Here is a 19,028-nt window from a genome sequence, read left to right as displayed (position 1 = left end):
TAGTGATCAGCAGAAGATACAACACTGCTGTGAGCATTTGCACCTGTGTGTATATTTTAATCCTGCAAGAGTCTGCTTGGACAGAAGAGCATACAAGCAGGTACTGAATACACCAGAACTGAAATGCTGGCAGCTGTGTGCCAATGAAAACAGAGGTAAGGAACTTTACAGCCCATTTACAGCCGTAAATTTTGTTCACAGTAAATCATTAGCAATATCCTTTGCAAGTGTCACCGCTCACCCAGTTGCTTCAATGTTCTTAAGATCTTTTCTAATCAAACTGCCACCTCCCATAGTGGTTTCAGGAAACCGTATCCCACATTAACCACTTACTTGACAGCAGTCACTACTCACAAGAATATAGCCACACAGGCAGTTATTTTCTACTAATTCTTATGTATACAGTAACCCCAGGTACGGATTATCTATTTTTTTCTTGCTTTCCTTAGGACAATTTGTTCCTTCCATTGTACTTTCCATTTTGATTAAATGTTTATAATTTATCCTGTTAGCTTTTCTGTGATAAACTGTACATGGCTATGAGCGCATCTGCTCCTCCCTGTCAGCTTTTGAATTTGTTTGGCAGTTTCAGCCTCACTATACAAAAAGAGAGAGTCTCAAAAATACTAAGTATTTACCATTTGGACACTCAGTACCAATCAGTAGGCTTTATTTATTATGATGTTCACAAAACTAATAGCTTTTACTTCTACTGGCTAAAGCACCCACACTGCCATCCCTGTTACCTGACTAAGCACTTCAAATCTCATTCAAAATTACTGATTAATGCTCTTCAGTAAATTATTATTTCTGGTTAGCTCCATTACACTACTCAGCTCAAAACACAGAGCCACCTTTGTTTGGGAGAAAGCCCTCTCTCCCCACACATCCATTTGCAAAGGTGCAAATTTCCAAACCTCTTTATTTTGATCTGAATAATAAATACAGGTATTTACGGTCAAGACTCAAAGGCGGGGTTTCTTTTTTTTTTTTGGCTTCATTTTTACTGTTATGCCAAACTACTATTTTAGAAGTCTCAATCTAAGTAAGTAAAAAGCAGCATCCTGAATTCCTGTGCAAAAGAGATTTATTTTGTCACAGGCTATTTTAAAGCCTCAAAAAGCTTAAGGATTCACCCGTGGGCTGTAAAGCACTTCAAAGTCACCGCGTTGACAGAAAACCTCTCTCTGAAAGGCTTAAAGAGCCGTTTCACACAAATTGGGCATTTAACAGGACGCGTTATGAACGCCTGAACACAGCGGAGGGCGGCTTAAGAACCAGTACAGGATGCTTAAGCGGAGTCTCCATAGAAACAAACGCCCCCCGCTCAGGCACACGGTCATCCCGGCACCCTCCCACTTCCCGCTGTTCTTTTCCTCACAGAGCTAGGAGCGCCCCGGGCCGCGCTACCTCTCGCCGCATGACGGCAGCCGCCACCTCGCCCACCTCCGCTCCCTCCTCTCGCGCTTGGGGCCCGACCCCTTTCCCTACGAGCTGGGAGCGAAGGAGGCGCCTCCTCCCCTCAGCTCAGGGATACCGCGGCCCCAACCCGGCCGTCATGAGGGGGCCCCTCCGCGGCAGCCCCACCTCCCGCGCGCGGCCGAACCCTCGCGAGAGGCCGCCGCTCGCTCCCGGGTTGCCACGTTCAAAGTCGCCGGCGGCGGGGACCGGGTCGGACACGCGCGCCCGACACACGGCCGCCCCGCCCTCCCGCGCCGCCCGCCAATCGGAGCAGAGAGGCGCCCCGCCTCGTTATCGGGGCCGGTTCGCGATTGGCTGGTGGCGGGCGGGCCTGTCCGCGGTACGTTCGGTGCTGCGCTGCCGCGGCCGCGGGCGCTCCCGCACGCGGCGCTCAGGTGGTGGCCGCGGTTCCTGGCTCGCTGTCGCTGCAGCCGCGCCGGCTCCGCCCCGCCGTCGCCTGGCGGTGCGTGACAGGAGCTGCTATGGCCTCCCGCAGGGGTGCCAGAGGCGCCGGCGGCAGCCCTAGCCCCGGCTCTAAGAGAGGTGAGCGCGGCCGCTGCGCCCTGTCTCGGCGGGAAGGGGCGGGGGCTCCCGCGGACCCTGAGGGGCGGCCGCCGAGGTGGCGGTGGCTGGGGAGCCCCGGAGCTGGGGGAGGGGAGGTGGCTGATGCCGCCCCCCACCGCGGGCAGGGGGAGCTCCCGGGCGGACCGAGAGGGTGCTGCGCCTTTTCCAGTGTTCCTCTCTCCCATCGGGCTGAGGGGTGGCCTCCCCCACCCGGCCCCTTCCCCGGCCCTGAGCTCCTCCGGCGCCGCGGGGGATGGAGAGGGGGCGATGGCCGCGGTCTGTCTGTCCCTTGCGTTCTCGTCGTTCTCCGCATCGGGAGTTCACGTGGAGGAGGAACTTGGGCAGCCGGGCCTAGGCGGTGCGGACGCCCCTCGACAGCTCCCCAGAATGGCTGGGCTGGCCCGGCCCGGGGCGAGTCTCAGTATTTGTTGGTATCCCGGGAGAGTCCGCTCAGACCTTTTCCTCCAGAACCCGGCGGTAGAACCGGAATGCCCAACATTTGATTCTGGTAAAGTCGTTGTTATTCTTGGGTTGAACTTGGATGCTGGAGTATGTCCTTAGGCTGACCTGTTTAACAGCACTGGTCTGAAGTTATTGGTTTTCTTGTAGATATAGCATCTAGGATGATGGTTTCTGTAGGTATAGAAGAAAAGAGAAATAATCTTTAAAAAATTGCAAGTGTGCTGTTTTTTGAGACAGCTCCCCCAAATAAAGGACATCTTAGCAAATCTGACTATTCATAAAATACTGTGTGTGGACAGCTTAGCTAGGGAAAACTATGTGTAGTAGCTTTTTTTAAGCATAGCAGAAAGTGGAAAAAAGTATATACTTCTGAAGTCACTATGCAGCCACGCACACTGCACTGCACTGAAGAAAGGAAGTGATTTTATCAGAGATTGAATGTTTGCTCATTGTATGTAATTTCTTTGGGTTTGAGCTTCATATGCACAGAGCTCCAGTGGTGAAATGTGATGGTAACACTGAAATAATATCTGTTGCTATTCTTTGAATATAGCAGTAACATGGAGAACAGTGTCAATTAGGAGAGGGACCTCTTACAAGGACATCTAGTGATAGGACAAGGGGTAATGGCTTTTAGCCGAAAGAAGGTAGATGTATATTAGATATAAGGAAGCAATTATTTACTGTGATGGTGATGAGGCCCTGACACAGGTTGCTTAGAGAAGCTGTGGCTGCTCCATCCTTGGCAGTGTTCAAAGCCAGTCAGACATCTTTGAGCAACCTGGTGTAGTAGGAGGTGTCCCTGCCCATGGAGGGGTGGGGGTGGGGGGTGTTGGAACTAGATGATCTGTAAGGCCTCTTCTAACCCAAACTATACTGTGATTCTAATGAAAGGATGAATCATACAGGCTTAGTTTACCTGCCACGTGATGAATTTAAGAGAAAAAGATTTCAAGTATACTTAAGCATAAATGAGTTTAGAGGTTATATTTCAATTATATTACAATATTCACAGAACTTTTTTTTATTATTTTTAATTTTTTAAAAGTAGTTTCTGTTATTGCTGGCCTATGCTGCAGAGTCTATATTATACTTTTCTTGTTTGGGCTGGAGGTGCTTTGATCCTCATCCAGTATTAAGCATCTAAATACAAATTTTCAATTACAATGCATTGAGGACATGCACCCCTGGTATGATTTTAAATACTGAATGCAGGTCTGTTAATTCAAATATCACTGTAAAGGTTCATGAACATTTGAAAAATAAGTTTATCAGGAAACTGAATCTCTGACTAAGTAAAAAAGTATTCTGTTGGTTTTCATTTTAAATCTGAGTAAAATTTTATCTCTCTGTATTAAAAGATGTCTGGTTTGTGTAATTGCACAGGGGATTCTGTTTACTGTTACCGAGGAGAGGGTGAAGCAGTATGAGTAATGGCTTAGGCACTCCCCTAAGATGTAACTGCTTTACACAAATGTTTTGTTAGTATCAGCAACTCGTAGTTAGAATCCCTTGGACAACTGTAAAAATGACAGTGTGAAGCTGATGCTGTTTTCATAGTTGCAGCTGCAGAAGGAGGTAACGGATGATTACTCCTGTGCAAATAAAGGAACAGCTAGGGGAAGAGAGTCTTTAGAGCAGCCAGTAAGCCTTCCACAGCTGGGGGAAGTGAAAATGAGATAAGGAAGTAATTTTGAGACTGCTTTTAATTGAGACTATGAAGTATAGAAACCTGAAGTTTGAGACTGTTCCTGATAATGTTGTAGTATTCACTTTCACAGCAGTCTGGGAGAGGATGTGGCTTCTTGCCAAGACATTGCTCATAGCTCTGAAACCACTGAGGTTGACAGCACATCTAAAAATCTGCTGAAGACAGTGCCTGCATCTGATTGTGGTCATCTGCTTTTAGGTTTCTGCATCAGAACATGTTGACAGTAATCTTACAAATAGATGAAGTCTGAGATAGATCTAACTCTAGTGTATCTAGGGTTTGGGTAGGGTTTTTTTCATATTCTTTGAAATGTCAGAACTGGAACTAAATATTTTTTAGAAATAGAACTCTACCTTTTACTTTAAACAATCAAATTCTAGAAGCTGTCAAATCAGTCCTAACTAAAAATGCTCAAACCTGTATGTAAGCTTTGTATTGCTTATGATGGATACTTATTTGAAAGAGACACAGAATTAAATAAATATGGCAATGATTATATTTGGAGTACAAGAGTGAAAACCAGGTCAAAATTTGACAGTTCGAGGGTACTTGGAGAGGGAAACATGTTTGTTGTTTACTGGAAAGTTTGGCTTCTTGTCATTAGCCTACAGAATCTATTGTAAAAACTGTGGCCTCTCTAAAGGAAGAAAATCAATTTAGACAGCTAGATGAAATAACAGATACTTGCTGGAATATTCCTCAAAGCTTTATTAGACAAGGGACAGTTTTGGTACAGGAACAAATGCGTGTCACCTGGTCATGAATTAACTCCCTCAAATCTCATGAGATGGGAGATTTGGAAATGTCTTTGGTATTAGCACTTGTAGCAAAGCCTTCCTGTAAGAGTGAGGATCAGCAGCCCAGCTGCTTTTGAAACAGTGTCGTGTGTTTCAAAACACTGGACACACAGATAGCTGAAAAAATATGAATTACTTTGTAAGCTATCCTAACCTGTAGATGTAAGAGTACTGATGAGAAGGCATCTATCATTATGTTGCTGTGTTGATGTTTTATATCTTACAGTATGTAAGCAAAGACTTACTTAAACATAATTATCACTTATCATATAGTTGGGCAACAATTGCTGTCTGTTTTCTTTGTGTTTCTAACAAGTGGATGAGTGGTTCTCCAGTAAGGTAGACACTACACAAACCACATTTCCAACAGAAGGCATTGTCTGTATTTATGGACAACTGTATTTTATATTAAAAGAAAGGAAAAAAAGCCCTAGCTCTGCTAGTTCTGAGGCTGTGTTGTCATGATGCAGGTAGAACTCAAAGAACTCTACTGTTGCTTTGACAAATTTTCTTTAATCTCTGTCGTAATGATTGAGATCATATTCTGACATTCCTTATTTTTCTCTGCAAGATCCCAGATGTTTGATTTAACTTTTTCTGGTTTTAACCATGTAGCTTCCTTATATATCCAAATACAAAGGTACTGCCAAGCTTTTAACTCCTTTTACTCATCTTTTGGACCTTCTAATGTCCCTTAATCCAGACCTTTCACTAATTCCTGGCTTTTCAACTTTCTTCAAATTTGAATTAATATTTATTTTGTATACATTAAAGTTGACCTGATAATAATATTACTCCTTTTTTTAGTTAACATGATCAGTTCTAGAAAGATAGTTGTCTGTTAACTTACATTAACTTTGACATTTTAGCTCATCTCTATTTTAAAGACTACTTTATAGTGTATTCTCTCTGGGTGAGACTCTCTATTTGTGGGTGTTTTTGTTGTTGTTGTTTTTATTTACCTAAAGAGCAGAGAAAGTTCATTGGCTAAACAGGTTGCTCTTTTGTTAGCTCTTGGGAGTGTTGAACTTTGCATCCCTGCTTCCAGTGCAAGTGGGACTGCTTGTGCCTTCTCTGGTTTCTCAGCTACCCAGCTGTGCTGTGGCATAACATCTCATTTTTTTACGCTGAGGATTCTATGTAAATACGATGCTCCCATCTATCCAAAAATTCTATCTAATTTCTGACCTGAGCTAGTGGGCTTGTTTTTATGCTCTTGGCTTTGTAATTGTGTAGTGTATTCTCTGATTTCTTGTGTTACAATTTATCCATTATATCCTTCTTGATTTTAATTGCAATCCTTAGGAAGAAGGGTATTAAGGTGTTGGAGTACATAAGCGAGGTGTAAATTTGAGTTGCTCTGTGGGGCTTCACAAATGTTTTGACTGGTTTGTCCAAGCCTAACTCCTAGTGTTTGCTGGACTAATACAGATCATTATGAATTCAGCTATTACACTGCTCAGTACTTTGATTTGTCTATTTAAACTCAGTGTTACAGTGTTTTTGTGTCACATCTTTGGTGTTCAGGTGTATGCAACAGAATGTATTTACTTTGTTAGAGTTACTATAGGCTATTGCAGACAGATGGGAAATTCTTTGTGTCTCACTGGTAGAATCTTTATATGCTGTTCCAGAAATGTTGCTGTGATTTCTTCACTGAGCTTATCCTATTGCCTAATTTAGTTGCTTACAACTAGTTGAAGATCTTGAATTATTACTAGTGTCAGATATTGCTATTTTTTTTAACAGTTTGGCACAGACTGGTAAAAAACATGTCTCTGTATTTGAAACAAGATGGATTTAATCAGGAAAGTTGATTATGATTTGTGAGACTTAATACTAGATCTCTGAATTTTAATGGCATCTAAGTGCAAAACCGTGAAATGCAGGCAGCCACCTATTTGTGATTCGTCTGTCTGCCTTGCATCTTGCTCAAGATGGCAGACCTGGAAAGCATGTTAACATGTTGTAGAAGAATCTGCCAAATTAAGTAGCGGTAGCGATAGTAATGATCCAAACAGCTGTAATTTACATGGTATGCTGCTGCATTATCATCACTGAAATTACTGGTTCTCCTGTACGAAACTCCAGGCAGTACCATTTCCAATAGGCAAGTTTTCTTATCTCTGACTAAATGAAAGTGATGTAGATAACATTCTTAAGATTGTAAACACATGTATTCCCCTGTATACTTGAGCAGATTTGCTTTGGAATAGTGAGTCCTTGATAAACCTCTTCGTTCGTTCATCTAGAACTGGAGTTAAGTGACTTCCATATTGCCTGGTATTTGTTCTCTTTCATTTTTCTCAAAGTATTATTTTGGGTTTTAAGATTAATACCTAAGGATAGCAGGATTGGGTAAAAACAAAATGAGCCTGAACCTTTCCCCTCTATCAGTACTTTTTCTTCTTGGGAATTTTGGAGCGATGGTAGATGCTTCTAGAGATGTTCCTTCTTGATAAAGACATCAAGGAAAGTTCTGTCCCTTTTGATCTAGTGTGGTCTGAAATCCTGGGCCTGCTCTGTTGTCTAATATATCTTACCTGCATGCAAGAAGTCATTGTGGGCTAAAAGGTATTATTACTCATGGTGCTTCAATATGGAGGAGGCTTATACTTGACATCTGCAAGGGTGTCTGTATTCACATATTTTTTTAAATATTTCATCAAGAGTTTAAATGTTGTGCAAGAGAAGTAACCTTTTCAGTTGCCTTTGGACGATAGGACTTTTTTAAAATGCTAGGAGGAGAACCTAAAGTACTAAAGTAATCTTGGGGAGACAGATTTTGGCAATTACTCTGAGAATGCACGTGAAAATTCCCCATCTGAGCTAGACTAGGTTTAGACTCAAGGGATGTATATTAAATTGGGGGATTAAGGCATTAAATTTTTTTACAGTTCCATGCTATATGTCTGCATTCAACTTAACCCAGTCGGAGGTTGCTCTGCAGTCTTCCTTTTTTCAATTCCCCTTCTCTGTACCTGAATTAGTAGTTGTGCAGTTCATAGGTGAACCACACAGGGAACTGACAATCTGAAAGCCGACTCTCCTTTTTTCCTCAGACTGGCTCAGCATGCAGCTTTATGGAAAGTCATTTAGATAGAAGGGAATGGGTGAAGGGAATGGGTGGCTGGGCATTGGGGCAGGTTAAGGTTAAATCTGGAGTTTTATGTTTAATCATGTCATCATGGAGCCGTGGTGTGAACATAGAAGGTGAATGGTTTGGTTGGATATGCTAATGTAATGGCTGGATATGTAAGGACTTCAGTAAAGACAACAAAATTTATCAGGATTAGAGTGCATAAAGAGGTGAGATTCCAATTGCTGTTTCTTTAAACTCAAAACTGTTTTAGTGATCACCTGTCTGAAAAAAATAACCCTTCATTTTCAGCTGGACATTTCTGAATCACTTTGAAACATGTAATAACTGTTCTTGTGCTAATTCTTATGTTGAATTCTTCATTATAGAGAGCTTGAGCAGAGGAGTTCTGATTTACTCCAAGTGGTTCTTTCCTGCTGAAGAGCACAAACTGGTAATTTGTGTGGATAGCCTGCAGCAACCTTTTTTCCTAACTGCATCCTATAGGCTAGCTCTTTGCATGGAAGAGTTTTGAGCTGTGCTTTGAAGTGGAAACTGTAACTCTATTATGTGTCTTTAAATACACTGGAAATAAGTATGCAGATAAGCTTATACTGAGTTTGAACAGACTGTGTGGTTCAGCTTTGTTAGAAATGAAACAAATTTTAGTCTCCTTCTTGTGCAGTTGCACTGTTATTATGCATGTACTTACCCAGTGTAACAAATGCTTCCAAGTAGTTTGTTTGAAGTTTTCTTTATAAAGTATTTAATAGCTAGGGGGTTTGTAACTATTGCATAGCAGTTTTCTTGTTTCACATTTTTATTTCCTAAGGTTCTGTTGAATGACAATTAATTACTAATGTAACAAATCTCACCTTTTACACTAGTGTTTTATTAAGTTTGCATTGTGTTGTGCCTTTTATTTAATACTAAAAGAAAAAGGTTCACATGGTAGTTTGTAACTGTGGTACTATTTCTTTCCATAGTAACTGAAGGGGACAGCTATATGTTTTGAAACAAGAAAGCTGTGAAAAGAGCAATATTTTTGCAACTGAGATCTCCTAGCAACATATTTTAACAAACATTTTTAAAACTGTAGGTGTGAGACTCTTTTGAACTCTGTAGGAGTTGCAGATGCATAGTACCTCTATGAACCTAGTTACCTTGATGTAGGGGTTTTGTTGTTTGTGGTTTTTTTCATTTGTTTTGTTTCGGTTTTGGGTTTTTTTTGGGGTTTTTTTGTGAGCAGAAACCTACACATAACAAGAGTTGTAGGTACTTGCATGGCAACTAGAGTTTTAGTTGCTTCTATTTGAAACTCCCTCAAACCATGCGAAAAATTGAAACAATATAATGTTTTCTTTCTTTCGTGGCATAACTGGGACTTGTTGCTAAAACAAATTGATATTTGTCAATACGGTTAACTTGTCCCATATTACAAGATAGGAAAATGGAACAAGGAGAAAATACTCTAGAATTAATTCCAGTGTGCTCTACACAATGAGGATTTTCAACCTTATGTAATAGAAACTCTTTTAAAGGTCACTACCAACAGAATTTGCATGTTCTGGGCTTAAGGGTTTCTTGTGTTTCTTTTCCACATTACTTTTCATGTTCTCTGCTCTGGCCTAAATACCACCAAATATTTAATTAACCTAGTAATTATGTAGGGCTCTTGGCTGCCTTAAATCAAATACAAGATGGGTAGATCATTTAATTTTAGGCCTTCTTATTTCCAAATGTTCTGTGAGAGAGAGTTGGTTAATCAAAATAGCACCTATTAAAATTCTTTGTCATCTTCACAGTTAAAATTGGTATTAATTTTGTCTCATCAGTGTTATAACTGATACATATATGTTGATCTTGTAGCAGAAAACAAGCTAAATTTTTTTTATAAGCTTGTAGTCTTATCCTGGAACTTCTTGGCTTGATGTTTAACTCAGGTGAGTTTCTAACAGCCAAGTTCTTAATTCAGTTTTAAATGTGAATTCTGTTTTTTTTGTGTTTGTATACATGTACAATAACACTTCAGAAAATTGACTGAAGTGTTTGGGATGAATATCAGACTGTAGGAAAGTATACTTAATCTAAATAGATCTGTACAGAAGAGTAAATAGATAACACACAATATTTTTATTCTGTCTTTAAAGGTCTTAATGTGTCTCTCCTGAAGTGCTGAATCTTTAAGCCTGCTAGTATACTATCTTTAAGTTTGTGGAGAAAAGGTTTTATAAAAATAATAGAAGTAATCCAAACTACGATACCTGAATAGTAATGGGGCATGAGACACTGGCACAGGTTGCCCAGAGAAGCTGTGGCTGCTCCATCCCTGGCAGTGTTCAAGGACAGGTTGGATGGGGTTTTGGGCAACCTGAGCTAGTAGAAGGTGTTCCTGCCCATAGCAGGGGGGTTGGAACTGGATGAGCTTTAAAGTCCCTTCCAACCCGAACCATTCTGTGATGGATGCATTAAATACTGCTCTAAATACATTCCTGTTGATAGTATTCATTATAAAACTCTTTGAAGTTGTAAGCTGTGTTGTTTTTATCCATTTAAACTATGTGCACATCTGTGTGTAGTTTTCCTTGTAATAAATCCTAATCGAAGAACTAATCAAAAAAGATGTTTATCTGGATAATCAAAAAGAAAAACCCCAAACATGGCTTGGACAAAATTTGACTGGCTTTTGAAAGCAGTCATATTTCTAGCATGTTTAGAACAGAAACAGGTGCAGGTTCAGGATTTTCTCTAATTAACATGTATCTGTGCATTCATTTTTACCTCGTCTGACTTCAGCAGTTATGCTTAGATAAACAGAACTCCAGAGGAAAGTGACAGGAGCAGCTCATATGGTAGCAAACAGCTGGTCTCTCCAAACCTTGTTGAAAAGTGCAGAGCTAGCATCACAAGTAGAATTCAGTGTTGTGATGTATTTAGATGAAGTGCCTTTGACAAGTCTTATGAAACTATGCAACCTTTCAGGACAGAATTTCTCATCAAGTTTCTTTTTGTCTTTAATTTGTGTCTGTGTTTTAGAGACAAAAACTTCTGTTCCTTTAAAAAATAACAAAGCTAGTAATTCTTCTGATGTTTCTTTTATGAGTAGATTACTTGTGGATAAATTTTCTGATTTTTTGTTGTGTATGTAGTAGAAGAATCACTTGAATGGAAAGCAATCAGGATTTGTTTGCTATTTGTAAGACAGAATACATGTGATTACATAAGAATAATGATTAAAACAAATGCTATCCTTGGAATGATCCTTGACATTAGTCAGCCTGATCCTAATCTTTTTCTTGATGTGTGCTGAATTTTTTCTGATGAATAGCTAATTCCATCTTGGTAACAAATCACCATAGTTTGCAACTAAAAACCTCTTCTGAATGTTGTGGTGCTTCCTGTGAACCAGAAGGGTATCTATAGGCTTCAAAATACTTTGACTTATAACAGCACATATTCAGAAATAGGCTAACTTTTTAAAAGTATTGACCATCTCTCTTTATAAATTGAATATATAAAAGAAAAATCGACATATATCAGCTATTTTACCTGAAGTGTATTTTCAGATAACAGGATTGAGGAGCTGATGCTGTGTAGAACAGAGTTGGAAAGAGTGGCTTTGTACTTCTCTGCAAATACACTTAGATAATCAGAGCTCTTACTCAGGATAGAGTAGAAAAAGTTTTAATTCCATTTTCTTCTTTAAGAAAAGGTTTGGTTGACTTCCAGTGTTGCAGCTGCTGTTTGTGTGGTATGCTTGAACAGAAGTGAGAGTGTATACTTTAAATTCTTGTTGTTGAAACTGTCCCAATCCAATGTGAAACGAAAGATTCAGCCTGCTGAGGGTGAGCATGAGGATAGGCCAGTTATGTCTGCAGTCCCCTTCTTTACCTAGAAAGGAGGGAAAGAAATGTGCTTTAGTCTCTGTTTTGCAGAGGTTCTCTCTTACAAATTCCTGTTGTGGCCACTGAAGATAATGGCTATGCAGGAATAAATAGCTTCATCATGAAGGACTAAAATGGCTTTGTTCTCATACCCTTGGGCATGCTTAAAAATGTGGTTTAGACCTCTGAAGAAATTTAGACACTGTTCCTCATAGGAGAAAACTGAATCTCTGATTTTTTTACATCCTGATTAAGTGCTGAATTCAAGGGGATCATTCAATGGAATCACTTCATCTTTTGAAGGGAGGAGCTTCCTTTCACTAGGGAAGTTCAGCAAGGCACTTACGATCCTACAGTTCCTTTACATATTTTTTGGTGCATATCCTTTCTTTTTTGTCTCTTTCAGTTGGCTACCTGCAGCATCTCTACAGTCAGCCTGCTTAGTTGTCACATCCTGAGTTTATGACTTTGCTTGTTTTCAATATTTATGTTCTTAGATTGTTTGCATAGTAGGATACTTCACTGTGAGAAATCTGACTGAAAATTAAGCACCTTAAAGGCTTATGTGAGATTGATTATATGTGGAATAAGGAAAAATTCCTCAAATACTAAAGTAAAAATCAGTCAAGTTGGCAGCAGGAAAGACAAAATTGCCTTTCACTTGGTTAACTTATTTTGACATTTAAGTTCTGGTCTTTGTGTTTTCTTTGATCTTTCTGTTCCATCCATTTCCCTGTTTTTCACTAGAAAGTTTCAGATTTAGTGTAAGTCCTTTGATAATGTGCACAGGTATCTTATAACCATATAGACTATATTATAGTCTATTAGAGAAGAGATTCAGAGCAACACTGCGGAGAAGGACTTGGGGGTGTTGGTTGACAAGAAACTGAACATGAGCCAGCTTCAGTGTGCGCTTGCAGCCCAGAAAGCCAACCGTATCCTGGGCTGCATCAAAAGGAGCGTGACCAGCAGGTCGAAGGAGGTGATCCTGCCCCTCTACTCTGCTCTCGTGAGGCCTCACCTGGAGTATTGTGTGCAGTTCTGGTGTCCTCAACATAAAAAGGACATGGAATTGTTGGAACAAGTCAAGAGGAGGGCCACGAGGATGATCAGGGGACTGGAGCGCCTCCTGTATGAAGACAGGCTGAGAAAGTTGGGGCTGTTCAGCCTGGAGAAGAGAAGGCTGCATGGAGACCTCATAGCAGCCTTCCAGTATCTGAAGGGGGCCTATAGGGACTCTTCATCAGGGACTGTAGTGACAGGACAAGGGGTAACGGGTTAAAACTTAAACAGGGGAAGTTTATCCCAACCACTGTGTGGACGCCAGCATTCTCTTATTCTCACTTGACTACCCTGGTGTGTCCATTAATTTCTGCTTCGATAGACATTCACAATATTTTCTTAAATCCACCCATATGCCCTGCACCATATGTGATTATGTTAGTTCTTGCCACCAAGCCTACCATTGTTAACATTGGTTACTGAATCACTGGCGGTGTTCAAGGCCAGGTTGGTTGAAGCCTTGTGTTGGATGGTTTAGTGAGAGGTGTCCCTGTCCATGGCAGGGGAGTTGGAACTAGATGATCTTGAGGTCCTTTCCAACCCTAACTATTCTATGATTCTATGATTCTATAAAACTACAAACAATACTGCAAAATTACAGTATTTCCAAAGCCACACTATTGATTTATAAATTTTTCAAATATAATAATTTCTAATATTTAGTTATTGTAAAAATTTCACCCCTTTCTCTAACATTTCCCCCCTTTGAAAATACTTCACTCAACTTAAGTAAGTATTTTCATTCTCTTAGGTAGCTGTCTCCTGATAAGTAGGTGGAGGTGTAGGGTATTTCAGATGTTTCCTAGTTACTGCTCCTATGATTCCATGGGTCCATGCCCTGTTTTGGGCTATTTCCTTTCGAATACAAAGATACATCAAATATAGCATGAAAAATACAATCAGTATCACAATTATAGTTAGTATGAGGGAATGGACCCATCCTCTGAGGTGAAGGCCCAAACTATCAAAGAGTGCTCCGGTCCAATTTTGTTCAATATATTCTCTTTTTTTTTCCCGCTTCTTGTTCAACATTACTCAATTGGGAAATACCATATTCTATGTTCGCAGTTACATTGGGAATATGAATACAACAATGGTCTATTCTATCTTTCAAATATTCACAAACACCATGTTCTTTAAGTAGTAACATGTCCAATGCCATTCTGTTCTGCAAGGTCATTTTAGTCGTGGCTTGTAATTGCAAATTTATATCTTTGAATCCCTTTTTGTTATTTTAGCTAATCTTTCTTTCTGACCAATCAGATCATAAATCATTTCTCTATTCCGATATACTGCAACTTGAGCAAATAAGGATTCCATAGCCCATCCTACTTTAGTTCCTGTGGAGGTTTCCTGCCAACTATGGCTTTCCATAGAGGATCTCATAGGGGCTTATTGACATTCCACTTCTGGGTTTTACTCTGATTCGTAACAGAGCTATAGGTAATGCTTGTGGCCATTTTATTCTGGCCTCTTGACATATTTTACTGATTTGTCTCTTTATTGTTTGATTCATCTTTTCTACCTGTCTACTAGATTGGGGCCTCCAGGGAGTATGTAAGTTCCATGATATCCCTAATAGTTTACTAACTTCTTGTACTATGGTTGCAACAAAATGTGGACCCCTATCTGATGATATCCCTAAAGGGACTTCAAATCGTGGAATGATTTCTCTAAGCAACCATTTTACCCTTTTCTTTGCCTGATTGGTGCGACAGGGAAGGGCTTCTGGCCATCCGGAAAAGGTGTCAACCCCTACTAGCAGATATTTGTACTCTTGTACTTTTGGTAGTTCTGCAAAATCAACCTGTCAATAATCTCCTGGTTCCACTCCTATCCTAATTCTTTCCATCTTAATTTGTCTTTTTACTACTGGATTATTTTTCAAAGAGATTTCACATTTTGACCCCACTGCCTTTGCCATAGTTAATGTCTGTGTGGAAATTATTCCTAGCCTTAAATAAGTTACCAATGCTTCTGCACCCCAATGACATTTTTGGTGTTCAGTTTGTAGGATTTTTCGCATTATTGCTGGTGGTACTATTATTTGTCCAGTTGTCGTTGTATACCACCCTTCAGAATTCTTTTGAGCCTCCAAAAGTCCTGCCAGCTTTTCATCTTCTTTTGAATAATTAGGATCTTGTGAAAGATAGGTATGGAGTGGGCTTACCTTGAGAGGTATCAGGGCCATCATGTTCCATACCTTTCAGGCCACTTGTCGAGCTGTCCAATCTGCCAGTGTATTTTCTTCGGATATCTTTGAAGTTCCTCCTTGGTGTGCTTTACAGTGCATAATGGCTATCTGTTTGGGTTTTTGTACAGCAATTATCAGTTTCAAAATTTCTTCTTTATATTTTATATTAGTCCCTTGCGAAGACAACAGTCCTCGTTCTTTTTACAATGCTCCGTGTATATGTACTATACCAAACGCATACTTTGAATCAGTTCATACGTTCACCTTTTTATCGTCGCTCAGTTCCAATGTTCTTGTAAGAGCTATCAGCTCTGCCCATTGAGCTGATGTCCCAGGAGGTAATGTTTTTGCTTCAATTACCTTTTGTTGCATTGTCACAGCATATCCTGCATACCGTGTTCTGTTCTCCACAAAGCTGCTTCCATCTGTGAAAAGTTCCCAGTCCGGTTGCTCAAGAGGTATCTCTTTTAAGTCTGTTCTGGTTGCATATATATGCTCGATGACCTCTATACCTCTATACAGTTATGTTCAAGAGTTCCTTTCTCTAGGTCAGTTCCTAGAAAAGCTGCTGGATTTAACAAATTAGTAGTCTTTAGATTCACATCATCTTGTTCTGTTAAGATTGCTTGATATTTCATCATTCGGCTAGGGGATAACCAATACTCCCCCTTTTGTTCCAAGACAGTTTTTACCGTATGTGGTACAAACACTTCAATATGTTTTCCCAGAGTCAGTTTTCTGGCCTCCTGTATTAGAACAATAGTTGCCGCTGCCGCTCTTAAACATGAAGGCCACCCCGCACTTACCGGATCTAGTTGTTTCGAAAAATATCCTACTGGTCTTTTCCAGCTTCCAATTTTCTGGGTTAATACTCCCAACATCAATCTCTGCCTCTCATGGACAAATAACTGAAAGTCCTTTGTCAAATCTGGGAGTCCCAATGCTGGTGATTTCATTAACGTCTTCTTCAGTCTTTTAAAGACCTCTTTCTGTGGTTTGTCCCAAACAAAAGCATGTGATTTTTGGGCTTCATACAGGGGTTTAGCAATAAGTCTGTAATTCATTATCCACAACGTGCACCATCCTGCCATGCCCAAAAATGTTCTTAACTCATGTAAATTCCGTGGTTCTGGAATGGCACAAATTGTCTCTATGCAGTTTTTATTCCTAGCTGGTTCAGGATTTCAATAGTCACTTTTATGCATAATGATTTCTGTTCTGTCCCAGTAAAGATATCATCTACATATTGCAATAGGACATATTGTGATCTCGGTACCTGCACCTTTCCTTGAGTAGTCCATGTCTCCAGTTCCTTAGCCAATTGATTCCCAAAAAGGGTTGGATTGTTTTTGAATCCTTGTGGTAGTCTGGTTCACATTAGTTCTGTTTTTTGTCCACTCTGTGGATTCTTCCCATTCAAATGCAAACAGTTTCCTGCTATTTTTATCAAGAGGAATGCAGAAGAAGGCATCTTTTAAATCAATCACTGTAAACCATTTATATTTTTCCTTCACAGATGTTAACAGTGTATAAGGATTTGCTACTACTGGGTGGATATCTTTAGTTATTTTATTTATTGCCCTCAGATCCTGTACTAACCTATATCCACTGTTTCATTTTCTTACTGGAAAAATTAGTGTGTTATATTCTGATTCACATTCTTCCAAAATTCGGTATTTCAAAAATTTCTCAATTATTTTTATAATCCCAAACTTTGCCTCTAGCTTCAGAGGATATTGTTTAACTCTTACTGGCCTAACCCCGTCTTTTAATTCCACTGTTACTGGTTGAGCTGCTTTTGATTTTCCCAGGATTTCTGTCTCCCAAACTGTTGGTATCACAGCCTCTTTTACCTCTTTTGGAATTTGAGCAATGGGGTTTTTTAAGAACCAAAATCTGTCCTGCTTTTGATTCGGGGATTTGCATTATTAATTCACCATCTTCAAAAATGATCATTGCATCCAATTTGGCCAATAAGTCCCGTCCTAAAGGGGGAATGGGGCATTCAGGTACATATAGAAATTTGTGTGTTAATTCCTTCCCTCTAAATCGCAGATCTAGGGGCTGCAAGAATGGCCGTATTTCCTCCTTCCCTGTGGCTCCCACAATTGTCGTAGTTCTTTCCCCTAACACCCCATGTAAATCATTTAAAACTGAATATGTAGCCCCTGTGTCTATTAAAAATTTTACTTCTTTCTCTCCCAGTTGAAGTTTTGTGAGGGGTTCTTTATCTTTCGCCCTGTCTACTCAGCTTTGATTGTCAAATTCTCCTAGCACCATTGCCTTAGCTACATCAGATCCCATAAAAGGATTCCCTGGAGACATAAATTTTCCTCCCCTAAATGGACATTCATTCTTCCAGTGTCCTTCCTGTTTGCAATTTGCACATTGATTATATCACATTCTGTTTACATTCATTCTCTTTTTTTTTATTTCTTTTATTTTTTTTTTTTAATTACAAAATCCTCTTCCTCCCCCCTTTCTTCATTTAATGCCGGTGGGGCTGATGGGGCAACTGTCAAATCCAAGCTTTCAATATCTTTCTGATGTTGTAAATTATTCTTTAAGGCAAGACACCCCATACCTCTTTTCTTAGTAGCACATCCCTTACATTGTTCATTAGTATTTACCTTAACAACCATTATTCCATAGGATTTCTGCCATTCATCCTTTTTTTTTTTTTTTTTTTTTCAATTTTCCTTTTTTTTTTTTTTTAAGGTTTCTGGGTTTTTGGGGGCTTTTTTTTCCCCTTTTCCTTTTTTTCTTTTTTCTGAAGGGAGGGAAAGGAGGTGGGGAAAGGAGAGGGGTAAAGGAGGAGGGGTAGGTGGGTGGGAGGAAGGCGGCAGCAGGGCTTTCCAGCTCGCTCCTGCCTCCCTTGAAACTCGTCCCATTTTCCTTCCCTTTTGCAATGCAACATCAACTGCAAGATAGTATTATACTGTAAAGTTCCATTCTCAGGCCATTTTTCCTGGTCTTCTAATTCATATTGCATCCACCATACATTACAGTAATCAATTAGTTTACTCTTTTGCATGCTCTGCCCAAACCGACCCTCCTTCCAGTGACTTAAAAAAACAACCTAATGGAGACGACTTAGGGACCAATGGTATTTTGTAAATACAAAGAGATCTCCAAAACATGCACACACACTTACCACTACGTTACAAGAATTATACAGACAGATGCTGATCCTGCAGCACAAATACCAATACCATAACCACGTTTGCCGAACCTGCAGAGCTTTCGCTGCTGTCTAACGGACGGCGCCTAGGCTTTTTACTCTGAGAGCTCTCTAGCCCCAACCAAGTTCAGCTTTCGCCGCGTCTAACAGGCAGGCTTTACCAGACCCGACTTTGCCAAACCTAGTGCAGCTTTCGCCATGTCTGTCAGGCAGGCTTATCAGAAGTCGGTGCTACACTTTACATTACTCAACACCAGACTTCGCCAAACCAAGAGCAGCTTTTGCCACGTCTGTCACGCAGGCTTATCGGAAGTCGGTACTACACTTTACATTACTCAACACCAGACTTCGCCAAACCTAGTGTGGCTTTCACCACATCTGTTATGCAGGCTTATCAGAAGTCGGTACTACACTTTACATTACTACACTTTACGTTACTCAACAGTCGGTACCGTAACCAAAGTAATCAAATTAAAAGCACCTTTCTTACCGTATCAGAGGTCCGTCGTGAGCAGCGGAGGTCGGTCGCGGCTGATGGCTCCCTGAGAATTTCTCGGTGCTGGCTGGAGCAGGATCAAGACGCGATCCGCCTCAGCAGTGCCTGCGAGGTCCCATCTGGGTCGCCAAAATGTT

The 19,028-nt window shown here is 40.4% G+C and overlaps 1 protein-coding gene across 1 annotated transcript in view; it reads left to right on the top strand.

The window, feature by feature from the left end:
• Nucleotides 1-2,121: 2,121 nt before the first annotated feature.
• The window catches only part of ASPH (aspartate beta-hydroxylase), a 124,963-nt gene continuing 108,056 nt past the window's right edge, over nt 2,122-19,028 (top strand). Inside the window, exon 1 of the mRNA XM_065668344.1 lies at nt 2,122-2,533. Within this exon, the coding sequence (XP_065524416.1) occupies nt 2,128-2,533 (406 nt within the window). The 5' untranslated portion in view covers nt 2,122-2,127. The remainder of the gene's footprint in view (nt 2,534-19,028) is intronic.

This window comes from Lathamus discolor, chromosome 2 (assembly GCF_037157495.1).
Source record: "Lathamus discolor isolate bLatDis1 chromosome 2, bLatDis1.hap1, whole genome shotgun sequence".
Lineage (NCBI taxonomy): Eukaryota > Metazoa > Chordata > Aves > Psittaciformes > Psittacidae > Lathamus > Lathamus discolor.
Note: the sequence above shows the minus strand (reverse complement) of the source record. Positions and strands in the feature narration are given on the sequence as shown.